At 34.2% G+C, this 13759-nt stretch overlaps 1 protein-coding gene across 1 annotated transcript; it reads right to left on the bottom strand.

The window, feature by feature from the left end:
• Positions 1 to 6241: 6241 nt before the first annotated feature.
• Positions 6242 to 13759, bottom strand: pex11b (peroxisomal biogenesis factor 11 beta). Its single transcript, XM_056480377.1, has 4 exons — positions 13478 to 13759; positions 12098 to 12213; positions 10689 to 10890; positions 6242 to 8419 (listed from the first exon to the last, which is right to left on the bottom strand). Exons 1-4 carry the CDS (start codon positions 13534 to 13536, stop codon positions 7993 to 7995), a joined length of 804 nt encoding a protein of 267 aa, XP_056336352.1. The 5' UTR covers positions 13537 to 13759; the 3' UTR covers positions 6242 to 7992.

The following is a 13759-nucleotide window of genomic DNA, read 5'->3' as shown; positions in this document are numbered from 1 at the left end:
ACATGCACTATAAGTGAATTGGATAAAATTAATTGGCCGTAGCATATTAGTGTGTGAATGTGAGCATGTATGGGTGTTTCTCAGTACTGGGTTGCCACTGGAAGGGCATCCTCTGTGTAAGAACATATGCTGGAATGGTTAATTCTGCTGTGGCAACCCCTTATAAATAAGGAACTAAGCCAAAGAAAAATTAATGAAAATTAAAATAACGTCTTCATGTTTCCTGATAGTTTTTATCCTGTCATTATAAGACTTTTGAATAATACCATTTCTTAAACACTATTGATAGCTAGTGTAAAATAATAAATCAATAAACAGTTAAACTAGCATAAATTATCAATATTACAACTATTATAACAAATGGTGAAATAGGTATTTTAGTATTAAGTTACTCTCTACTGAGATTTTTTTTTAATCAGGTTATATCCTATATAACTATATTTTTTATATTTTTATGAAATTATAAAAGCTTGTTTATCATGTTAGGATTTTAAAGTGTTTGTATAGTGATGTTTGTTATGTTCTTGTTGGGTCTGTCGCAACGTAATTTCGTTCTGCATTAAAAAAACAAAATAAAGGAAACTGAACTGAACTGAACTGAAACTGAACTGATCACCCTTTTAAAATATAAGACTGTTAGGAGATGTGGCAATTTAACTGGCCACACAATGGATAAAACACAATGAAGAGATATAGTAGTAGTACTATGTTCCAACTCATTATCTGCATTAGATGGTTTTTACAGTGATTTTTTACAGTTCATCCGGAGATCATCTTCAAGACAGGACTTCATGTATGAATTTTGTACAAAATGTATACTAAAGTAAAAGAGAAACAAATGTTTATGTATACCTACTCATGTAGAGAAGAGGTGAATGAGTTGACAGAGAAGCTGATTTAAACTTGCTCTGAGAAATGCTGTTGCTGTCATTTATTGTTTACTTTACTAAGTCAGTTTAATGGTAAGAGGATTGATCAAATAGGCCTGTCGAAGGTAGGGCTGCACGATTATGGGAAAAATCATAATCACGATTATGTTGGTCATAATTGTAATCACGATTATTCAAAACGATTATCAGTTGAGGTCAAAATTATTCGCCGTCCTGTGAATTCATATATATATTTATTTCCCAAATGATATTTAACAGAGGAATTTTTCACAGTATTTCCTATAATATTTTTTCTTCTGGAGAAAGGCTTATTTGTTTTATTTCGGCTAGAATAAAAGCAGTTTTTAATATTTTGAAACCTATTTTAGGGTCAATATTATTAGCCCCCTTAAGCAATATATATTTTTGATTGTCTGCAGAAGAAACTACTGTTATTCAATGACTTGCCTAATTACCCTAATTAAGCCTTTGAATGTCACTCTAAACTGAATACTAATATCTTGAAAAATATCTAGTAAAATATTATTTACTGTCATCATAGCAAAGATAAAAGAAATCAGTTATTAGAAGTGAGTTATTAAATCTGTTATGTTTAAAAATGGGTTGAGAAAAATCTTCTCTCCGTTAAACAGAAATTGGGGGGAAAGGGTCGCTAATAATTCAGGAGGGCTAATAATTCTGACTTTAACTGTATATATGCACAGATATTTTCCTCCCTGTAAATAAGGAAAGGGAAATAAATACAATAGAATAAAAATATGAAACAAACTGTGCTTTCAGCATCTTCACTGTAAGAAAAAAACTTCAGCTACAAAAGTCCTTCAGTCAAGAGCAGTGAGGGATTTTCTCCTTTTGTTGTTTGATTACTAATAAAAACAGTCGGCAGCTGGAATATTGCGCGTTGTCACTTTATAAGTAGTGCGGCTCTGATATGGTTTCTCTTTCACATGTATGATTCCCAACTTGTTTGTTTATTACACAAATGAGGGTTAATATACAAATCACTAAACACCGCACTCTGACACAAATGTGTATGTATCTGACCATTAAAGCGCTCATATTAATATGGCGTTAGATGTGTGTGCTCTACTCGTCTCCGAAGCTAAGCGTGCACACAAACACAGAAGCATGCAGTTTCGTTCGCGCTTTTAAAATCATGAATGATGCGCATCCCATGCTGCAAACGTTACATTACAGTACATGCTTTTAGTCATTTTCATGTGGAACTGAGCTTTGCAGAGCAACATGTACAACTGGAAAGGGGGCGGTATATGACGCAATAGTCGTTTATCTCGATTAATTGGTTTTCATAATCGTTAGAAGCCAAAATCGAAATCGAATTTTCGATTAATTGCATGGTCCTAATAGAAGGTTTGCGAAGAAATGTCATGCTCTCTTGTAAAAGTATTTTGTAGCATTTTCAAAATACAGTATTTTATTTTGATACATTTGTGGCTGCTGTATTTTGTAGTTTATTTTGATACATGTAAAATTGGGGTATTTTGTATTTTATTTTAAGTGAAGTTTCATAAACTAATTTCGAGAGGAGCACGTGATATGATTGAGCACGTCTGGCCACTCATCTGTAATCAGTTATAATCCAATCAGAGTGATCCTAGTTTACTATAAATGGATCATTTTCTCCCTACTGTTCTATCTTCGTTTGGAAGAATCCCCCCTTCCACCCCATCTCCTCCTTTTCCTCCCTTTCCTAAAGGGGGAGCTCTCGAGACCTACCTAATCTCGGATCTCCTCATATGCTTATCGACCGGGCGGGAGCCCTGGGCTCAAATATCTCCGAGCTCAGGGTTCTCTCCCGGGACAGCATGCCAAACCTGCTTTATACGCCAAGTATATCTAAGTGGGAACTCTTGAAAATACATTTCAATGTATTTTTGCCCATCCCTGATAGCAAAGATCAACAAAAGAAAAAGAATGCTACCAGACTTAGCTACAAAGCTCTGGAATAGAACTCTAGAGTGTTCTGAGTTCAGACACACACAAGTTTATGATATGTAATTGAATATGTTGCCGTATCAATTATTTTAGGACTATTTTTAGGGTTTAAGTCAGTGGTTTGCCTTTCAAGGTGATCTGCACAACAAGCCATGTCTTCTCATGGATGTGTATTTCAAAAGATGTGGATCTGAAATATACAACAAAATGTACCCCTAGCAATGCATTTTGATTTCGTAAAAATTGTACACGGCACCCTCTAGTGGATTTTCCATATGCAACATGCAAAAAAATGTACTCAGAGCAATGTATTTCACGCTTCATGAAAATGTTAGCAGAGGCATGTATTTCCAATAAGTCTATGCTGCAATTAATGTGTATCACGACTCCATACTTCAGTCACATCATAATATTAAATGTTTGTATTTGCCTGACATGTTATGAAAGGCAGCTATTCCTCTATTTGCTTTCTGTTTCAACCTTGAGATATCCACCCTGAGGTAACCAAAGATTAGACTATCTCAGTTTGGATTCGGTCTGCACTGTTATGAAGATTTGTGATACCTGTGATATGACGCCAACTCTAATTCAACTTATAAAACCTCAATTTTATTGTCCTTACATTGTAATCTTGATCACAGAATTTAATCACTGCTTTAATCACGTTCATCATGTTCAATCATCATGACACAGTCAGCAAATTACTCTTAATTGTAAAGCAGAATTACAATTTCTTTCTGTAATGCTGCTTTGAAATGATATGTATCCTGAAAAGCATGATACAAATAAATGCGTACTGAACTGAATGAAATAACCTACATGCTGTCCAGTCCAGTACAACAAACACTGTTCCAGCAAACATCTACGTGCTAATTAGCAGTGATTTTGATCCTGATGGAGAAAGAGAGGGTTGGGGGCAATGCAAACAAACGTACCCGTGTGGGAGTGACACAGAGCATGTGAATCAGTGTGATGCAAGTGTAATGAGAGAGTAGGAGGACAGACCCGCACCGCCACACATTCACTGCAGGAGGGAATGTGCTGGCAATCTGTGCCACTAAAACACAAACAACCGTTACCGCATCAGTTTAGGATTATTTTTCAGTTTTTATTGTTTTTGTTAATAATAAAATAAACATATTTCTGAATTGCGGGCAATGTGGGGGTGTATGAGTGTTTCCCAGTGATGGGTTGCAGCTGGAAGGGCATCTGCTGCGTAAAACATATGCTGAATAAGTTGGCGGTTCATTCAGCTGTGGCGACCCCAGATTAATAAAGGGACTAAGCCGAAAAGAAAATGAATGAATGAATATTTGTGAATTGATATGAGGGATATTACCAAGTTTAGTGGTCATAATATCACTGGAATCTCTGTGTTTGCTTTTAAGTCAGTTTTCAGTTTTTAGGTTTTGTATTTATGTCTTTTAAATTAATGATTTAATTCATATTTTTGTAATGGAAAACCTTTATGAAGCCGTGTTCATTACCGTTATGTAAACACAAATTAACCATGATTTTGCTACACTGATCATAGTTTAATCATGGCATTTGCAGTAAAACTCAATATGCCAAAAACATGGTTACTACATTAACTGTGTTTATCCTTTTAATTTTCACAAATTGTAAATAATGTTATGTACGTTATAAAAATTAAAATGTAATATTTATGCAAGGGTCCTCTTAGTGTTCCGGTTTCCCCCACAGTCCAAAAACTTGCTATTATAGGTAAATTGGGTAAAAACTAAAATTGGCCATAGTGTATGAGTGCATGGTTCATTCCGCTGTGACAACCCCTCATAAATAAGGGACTAAGCCAAAGGAAAATGAATGAATGAATGAATGAATGAATGAATATTTATGCAAGTATTAGGGTTATTATTATAAACAGTAGTACTACAGCTTTGTTTAACATGAACAGTTAAAAATATGACTACCTTGAAACAGACATCTTTGGTTAACTCATAACAACAGCAGACTGCTCTCTTTCAGGTCGTTCAGGTTCAAATCAGTTATTCAGGGTTAAATGGTGCTCGAACCAATAATCAGTGTATCTCGCAGCGCCATCCGTTGGTGAAAACAGTCACTACACCATTGCTCTGGTGAGCTACTAATCGAGGCATTTGGTCAAGCTTTATACTGTGTATTTGCGAGTTGCTGAACGTTGTCAACGTCTAGTCGTGTTTTATAACAATTTCAACATTTGATCTCTAATGTCATTTAGCATTATGTACAGCTTATTACTTCAAATTAGCAAAACTAGTAGGCTACAGCCTCTTTGAGGATCTGAACTGTTCTCTTATATGAAGCATATAAACTTGTCTTAATATTAAGATAATGCCTGTGGCAAGCCGTTTTAACGTCTAAATAATCTATTTTTATGTTGACCTGCTTATTCTTATGTAATCAGCCACTAGTTATTATTTATTAGAATCCAGTACTCATACTAGATGTCTGCCTAATGCCTATTCAATATAGATTTATGTATCAATCAGACTGTTGCAATATCAGACACTAATAGTTATTAAATTCACCTATTTGAACTAGTAGCAATAGCGTTACTTTTTAAATAAGAACTAGAATCGAACTAAATACTAGTATCTTTTGAACAGATACTACATACTAGTAGCCTATCTAAGGAATACGTGTTAGTACACAATAATAAGAACTAGTGTTATACATAGTTTTAAGTATTAAAATTGTACTTGCAAACTTAATTGGCCATAGTTTATGAGCGAGTGAGTGAATGAGCACATACGTTTGTTTTTCCAGTACTGGGTTGCAGCTAGAAGGGCATCTGCTGTGAAAAACAAATGCTGGAATAGATGGCAGTTCATTCCGCTGTGGCAACCTCTGAAATGAATGAATGAATGAATGGTACTACCTGAAAAATAACCACAAGTAGTTAATGAATAAATATTAGTACTTAATAGTACTTAGCAGTGAGGATATAAGTATTATAGCATGAAAATAGACACTTAAAAAAGTTGCTGCAAAACTGTTGCAAACAATTTATTTGTGTTGAATTTAAACAAATGAAATTTAATAACGTTCAACTTAATTTGTTTGTTTAAATTCAGCCCAAATAAATTATTTACAACCACTTAACGTAAAAAAAATTGAGTATATCCAAGGAATCATCTTTGAATAATTTTTTTCAGTGTAGTAGACTGTTTTATTGATTACATTTTGAGTTTCGAGAAGTCAATGAAAAGCTTTGTCTCCATCTAGTGGTTGAAACAACAGCATTGACAAAGTTGTCACCAAAAATAGTTCAGATTAAAAATGATGAACTTTAAATAACAGATCTGATTCCCCACAGAATGTTCTAGGAACTGTGGTTCCCATTATTCTCTTTCCGCACATAAAAACCAGGAAAAAATCTAAGTGGAGAAGAATTTAATTCAAGGCATTATTTATTTTAAAAGTTAGATTCACAGCTCGTCACCATTCATTAAACCATGATGCATAGCATTAACTTTCAGAAGTTGCAAAATATCGTTAAGTTCCATAAAGTCTACATATACATACATTTTATCTGCATTATAAAATCTGCATTATAACAGTTCAGTTATGAGATAAATTAAGCACAAAGAGTCAGTAACGTCAATAAGTTTACAATTTTCCAAATCCATTTTGGTTGACAGTCTGTTAATCACAAACTCAAACAAATTATCTTACCAGCAAATTTGAAATCAATTTGTGAACAAATTGCAAAAGTTTACAAATGAAGGAATTAAAAGAGAATATACTGTATTAAGGATTTTTTTAGACAGTAACCGTACCTGAACTAGTCTGTGTCATTGAGCAATAATGACTGCAACTGTTTCAAGCTCAAACTATTGTAATTTACACAGACTTTTCATTGTTTTGGAGTAAAATCCTCGCATTTCTTAATGAGATTTACCCTTGAAAGAGAGAATTATGGTTTTACCATTTACAGTTCTGTGCTTAATTGCAAGAGCACTAGAACAACATCCATACTTAAAAATACACCCTTATATAGAGATATTTAAAACAGATGTTAATGAATAAATCACGCAAAAATGAACATCATCCCATAAATGAATCAGATTTAAACCATCCTAGACAAACATGTCTTAATTCTTTCAGACAATCATAGTCAGTTACACTCAATATCCTGGCTTTTCCCACCCGTTATGGCAGTGAATAGTGCCCGAGATTTGAAGCTCCAAAAAGTGTATCCATCTATCATAAAGGTGATTTCAGTAGGTTAGTAAATGCTTTTTAAACTGAGGCGATGATTTTAAGAATATAAAATCGCTTGCATGCATGTGTTACAATACACAATGTAATGTAGGACTAAGTTTACAACAGGTGATTTGTTTTTTGGAGTTGTCTCTGTTATACTGTAACTAGTCTCTGCCTTAATGGCATAGCTCACCCCAAAAAATGTAAATTCTGTCATCATTATTTCACCCTCCCCCTGTTCAAAACCTCTTTGACTTTCCTTCTTCTGTTAAACACAAAAGAAGATATTTTGAAGAATGTCAGAAACCGGCTGCCATTCATTCCATAGCATTTTTGTCTTACTTTGGATTTCAATGGCTGCCAGTTTCTGACATGTTTCAAAATATATTATTTTGTGTTCAACGGAAACTCAAAAATTTGAATCCAATGGAGAGCAAGTAAATGGTGGGTAAATTAACATTTTTGGGGGTGAACTATCCCTTTAAAAGTAATAACAGTTAAGAAATCTTTAAATATGGACAATATTCTGACAAAAACCAAATAGCTTTGCTTCAGGGCATTGATTAACTGGAGTCTAGAGTCATATGTATTACTTTTAGGATGGATAAATGCACTTTTTGAAGCTTAAAAATCTCGAGCACCATTCACTGTCAGTACAAGACTGTGAAGAGACCAGATATTGTTTAATATAAGGAAAATAGTGTTTGTCTAAACGAAAAAAGGCATAAACACCTATGATGGCTAATTTTTATTTTTAGCCAAAATCTTCCTTTAAATTACTCCCAAACACTGCTCTTTTTGCTTGTTTTTAATCAGATAAACCAGATCAGGTTTTAGTTTGTCCACACACAGAACAGACTGCTTTCAATGTGCAATTAAACTGAAAGAGGAGCAAACGTTCTCCTTTCCACTATCTACACAACACAAGATATGTAGTTCAGGGCTTGAGTTTGAGCCAGGGATGGACTATAGTGAAAATGGACAGAATAGAGGATGTCAGACCACAGGCCCCCACAAACCCTGACCCAGTTTGGTACAGACCCAGCCTATCGAGCGGGATGAAGATGTCGCACATGTTCTTCAGAAGGTCCAGGAGCAGTGGAGGGTTGTTGCGCAGGACTGTGATCAGCAAATGGACCTGTTTGTTGAGTCTGGCAGATAGGACAGGGATCGGTGGCAGTGGAGACAGCCCTGAGGAAGGAGACACGATTGAAGGGAACTCTCCGTTTTCTGGGGTCGGCGTGAGGGGAGACGGACTGGAGGTAAAGCTTTTCGCTGAACCGCCGCGTGACTCTCTCTCCATCAGGAGACGGATTTCATATGCATCTCGTGTTAGGTTGAGGATGAGTGCGAACAAATAGTATCTGTTTACAGAGAGAGAAAGTCAAGTTATTGCATTGAGAATCTCACCGTACGCTTATAATATTGAAATAAATGCAATCTAGAACCTAAAGGTGCAAGTAAATAGTAGTGGTGTAACGGATCACAAATCTCACGGTTCAGATCACACTACAGTTTTTGAGTCACGGATTGGACAATTTTTTGGATCGGCAAAATAGCAGGAGACAAATGTCATTTGCTTTCCATTTATACAAAGATATTACTCCAATAACTATTGGTTTGAACAAACAGAACTTAGAACCTGTGCTATACTCAGATATTTAAAGGACAAATAGTCACCAAAAGACACTTGTTTACACTCCTAGATATCTTTAAACAGGGCAGTGATCAGTGATGCCTCCACCTCTCCTATTAGCTCTGAAACCGCTCAGTATGTTTTGAAGAATTTAATGTTTTCCCATTCAGACAGAATGCCCAAGCATACTGCGTGAGAGGAGTTTTAAAGATGGCTGTCGAGTGAAATGACTTGCCTTAAAGGGACTTTGTGTGTACATAATGCTTTCAAAATGGATTTGGGTTTACACATATCCACAAAAACTGCAAAAAACGATGTGCTGAACTTTGCATGCCAGGACAGTAGTTGGCACAGTCACCTTGTTAGTTAAGCAGTACCTGTGTGTTAATGTGTATTTAGAATTTGTTACGCATTTATGATGAGTCTTCGCAAGTTTTAGACACTTTGCTGAAAGTGTTAGCAAACTCGATAGGTTTTTTTTTTTTCACCCTTGCCTTTAAAATTGACACATCTAGAACTTTCTATGCATTCATTTAATGGGTGTTTACATGGAAATTATAATGGTGGCGTTTTTCAAAGCGTGCACTTGGAAAGGAATTTTTATACTTGCGCATTTCAGTCGCCAATATTCCACTGTCATTTAAACGAACAGACAAAATGCATTTAAATATACCCATTTTTAGCTGAAACAACTGCCGTATAAACAACTGCAAATATGTCAACAATATTAAACAAATCTGGTCGAATACATTTCTGAACTACACCTGAAGTCAAAAGTGGGTGAGCTCAAAGTTTCTTTGGAAGTTTCTACTTCAAACTACACCAGCAATTAGCCTCATCCACTAGTAATTGGAGTGACAAAAACCTGCTGTAAAGAAGGGCAAGAGAGAGTGGAAATACACGAGTAAAGGGAAAATACACAATTTTAGTAGTAAAAATGTGTATGAACCCTGTAATATGTCTTGCAAAATTTCAATATATATATATAAAGTAGATTAATAATAATAATTTAGTATGAGACTTGTTTAGATTACGCAGATTAATAACTTTTAATTATTTAATTCTTCTTGTCTTTTAAACGCAGAGTAATAACAGACATATTACAGGGTTTATACACATTTTTACTACTAAAATTCCATGACTTTTCAATGATTTTTCCAGGACTTGAGTCCATTTTCATGACCTAATATTTTATGCAATGTCTACATATGCGAGATAAAAGAAAAACAATGCATTTTCAAATTTATTACAGCATATCGTTAAACACGCAACAATCTATGTAAATTTATTTAGATGCTTATACCGCACTAATAATGTAAGAGTATGTGATTGGCCAAGGACACAAAAGAAGTAAAGACAACTAACCTATATTCAGGTATACAGATATCTGTATTCCATAACTTTTCTAAAATTTTGTCCAGGCTTGGAAAATGCCATGTCAAAATTCCATGACTTTTCCAGGTTTTCCATGACCGTATGAACCCTGATATTAACAAGAATTAATTGATGGCTGTATATTAAAAGACTTAGCGAAGTCGATTTTAAAAAGACGATTTAAGCTATAAAATACAAATTAATTGTATTTGTAAATCTTCATACTTCATCGTTCAAACCGTCCATTTTACAGCAAGACTTCAATAATTAAAAATATAATACATTTTTAGTAAGATGATTTGAGTTCATTTCAGTATATTTTTGCTGTTCAAATCTCAACAAATTATTATTTGACCTACATTTGAAATAAAAAACAACTTAAAAATAGCACTTGCATTTATGCTTTCTACATTGTATTAGATGCAAACACCAAAATTAGAAGTCTCATTTAAAACTGCAATTAAATATATCAACTATTTATTCATTAAAAAATAATGATACAAAATAAACATAACCAGACCAATAAAATGACATTTGATAGCAGAGTCAAACTGAATTATTCACATTATAAAAGGAACAGGTTTAAAGTAAACCAAGAAAAAAACATGTGAACTACAACACACCTAAATGATCTCTGGCTCCATTTGTTTTGGTCCAGTTCAGGCAGCAGTCCAGTTTTTCCGGCCCACAGTACATTATCACAGGCAAAATACATGGCTCTGTTCAAATGAGCCACTGTGATGCAGAGACGCAGCACACAGTCTGAAAGATGAACAGTGCGTTTGGCGGCTTCCAGAGCTTCAGCTGAGTTTCCCAACCGCATCACTGACAAAAACACACAAAACAAACTCAAACACTGAGGCATATTAATATTGTTGATGTGCGTGATCATGAATCAAGTTTGCTAGATCAGAGTAATTAGGAGGCATTCTGTATATGCTCTAAACAAACATCTTAGTGATCCAAGTAATGATAATTACATTTTTTTGCCTATTAAAACTCTTTTAGAAAGCTATAAAAAGTATTTGCAAAAAAAGATTTACATTGAAAAACAATGCGAGGTGAAAAGATTAGTAATCCAATACAATTAATAATACACTTAAAATTATATATGAAATTTTGTAATTTTTAGCATAGACATTTTACATTTCTTTTTTTTAATAATTAATTTTTATGGGTTTTTCACCTTTATTATGATAAGACAGTAGAGATTTCAGACAGGAAAGCATTGGGAGCAGAGAGAGGGGAAGGATCGGCAAAGGACCTCGAGCCGGCAATCAAACTCAGGTCATCGTGAGCACGTCTTTGCTATATGTCGGCGCACAGTACCACTAGGGTATTGCCGCAGACACATTTTACATTTCTATAATACACTATTTAAATACTGTAATAAATATCTGTATAAAAATCTGATAAAATAAACTAGCACTTTATTTAAATTATATCAGTGCGACCACAACTAAGTTCTGAAAAGTATATACAAAATATTCTTGTACCATTTATAGGAAGCTCTGCTGTGTGAGAACATCATTTCATACCATGTGAGTCTTTATTAGACATACAGTAATATACAGTAGCACGATAAAACTATTATTTATGGCAGTAAGGCTTGTCCATTGCAAAACACTAAACCTGTTTTACAATAAATGTAGAGTACCAGCTACCTTTTATTGTACTTTTACCCTAATATATATATATATATATATATATATATATATATATATATATATATATATATATATATATATATATATATATATATATATATATATATAGATAGATAGATAGATAGATAGATAGATAGATAGATAGATAGATAGATAGATAGATAGATAGATAGATAGATAGATAGATAGATATGTATGTATTATTGGAAAGTGTTATATAAGCGTTCAATTCAGTAAACGTCTTTCCTGTTATTACAATCCGGCATTCTGTCATTTTTAATTCTCATTAACCGAAATGAAAGGAATCTGTCCATGCACTACCAAGATTCTTTAAACTGTCAACTGTCAAAAGAGCTGGAACGTACATTTTCTGGTGAGGCTCATGTGAGCTTCCAGCTGTTTGATGGTGTTCAGCAGTTCTGCTCTTGCTCCTCCCCTCTGCAGTGTGTATCCCAGCAGTGTGCAGGCGTACTGAGCAGCCCTGTTCAACACACAATCAGTTACTCAACATCTGCATTTACAGGATTTGGACAGTTGCATCCTTATGAATGTACGAGTTTCTCTGCATTAGATTAAAACCCCAAAGCAAGTAGCATCTGCACTCAAAAAAGTGGTTTCTTGTTTTTTTTTTTTTTTGTTTGTTTACATGTAAACATTACTTTTATTGTAAAATGACCATTTTTTAATTAAAATAACTGACATTTAGGCAAAAAAAAATAGTTTTGTCATGCACCTGTCGGTTTAAGGATTTTTGTTTTCCTTTTTTTCAGTTTAACAGAATGAAAACATCTCAAAATACACAATATTAAAAGGATAGTTCACCCAAAAATGGTTGAACACAAAGGAAGATTTTTTTTAATGTTGGAAACTGGAAGCCAGTAACATTTATAGTGAGAAAATCATATACTTTACAAGTGGTTGCAGGTTTCCAACATTCTTCAAAATATCATCTTTTCTATTTAACATTAGAAAACTCAATAGGTTTGGAGCAAGAGCAGGGTACGTAAACAACGACAGAATTTACATTTTTGGTTAAACTATACCTTTAAGAGTTTCTTTTATTACGAATTATCAATTTGTGTCTGTAGATATCCATTACAACACACATTTTAAATGTGAATATTTTGTGCACATTGGCAGCGCTTACACCAAAATTGAATTATATCTGCATTCTGAAGGTTTTTGTAGACGGTTATGCAAAATTTGTCAGATTATAAACAAAATATTATTCCACGAAAATTTGGAAAATGTTTTCTGCCTGTTCATAGTACTTTTTAAAACCCAACATGCCTTCTGTGTAAAACAAATAATAATAATAACTTGATCATGACCTAAAGTTCATATTGTTGAGCTAGAAATGTATACAAGTGAGTGTATATTCAATCAATTATAATCTAAAGAACTATAGATATGTTCTAATACAAAAAAATGTAAATAATCAACTAGGGAAATATGGCGATAACTATTAGTTGGTTTTTTTTTTTTTTACTTTATTCACCTACAGTGACTAATAATAGTAGATAGTGTAATGTATACACGCTAGTGATTCTAACAAACTACATGATTTTATCCAATAGTATCGCCATTCACCATATTTACATGCTACTCAGATGTAAATGAACATATAAAATGAATAGCTGCACATTTGTTACGAACTGTGAACTACAATTTCAAAGTAACTTAGGTCAGTTAAGTCTCTACACAAGTGCTTCGTGTGCACAGGAGTGCGGTGTGTGTTTGTGTACCTGAACACGCGCTCTTTGGCTTGACTCTGCGCGCTGAATCTCACCCACGAATCCATCATAGCCAAACACAGTCACACACTGGGCCTCTACGACCTGCGCGCGCTAATTCAACGATATTCACAAACTCAGAAACAACTAAACAAGCTGACCGTGAAGATCCTTGACGGTTTTAGAGAGTATGTACTGTTGTCTGGGGTGAGGAACGGGAATTATTTGGCATACTTGCTGTGTTGCACTTGATGTTTTTTGTCGCTTTGACAGTTTAATCCCTGAACGGCGGCT

The sequence above is a fragment of the Danio aesculapii genome, chromosome 19 (genome assembly GCF_903798145.1).
Source record: "Danio aesculapii chromosome 19, fDanAes4.1, whole genome shotgun sequence".
In the NCBI taxonomy this organism is placed as follows: domain Eukaryota; kingdom Metazoa; phylum Chordata; class Actinopteri; order Cypriniformes; family Danionidae; genus Danio; species Danio aesculapii.
Note: the sequence above shows the minus strand (reverse complement) of the source record. Positions and strands in the feature narration are given on the sequence as shown.

Coding starts and splice junctions, on each gene's coding strand:
- pex11b (XM_056480377.1), bottom strand. CDS start 13,536: ATGATGGATTCGTGGGTGAGATTCAGCGCGCAGAGTCAAGCCAAAGAG. Junction 12,214..13,477: donor GCCAAAGAGCGCGTGTTCAG/GTACACAAACAC, acceptor TGTGTTGAACAG/GGCTGCTCAGTACGCCTGCA. Junction 8,420..10,688: donor TGGAGCCAGAGATCATTTAG/GTGTGTTGTAGT, acceptor CTCTGTAAACAG/ATACTATTTGTTCGCACTCA.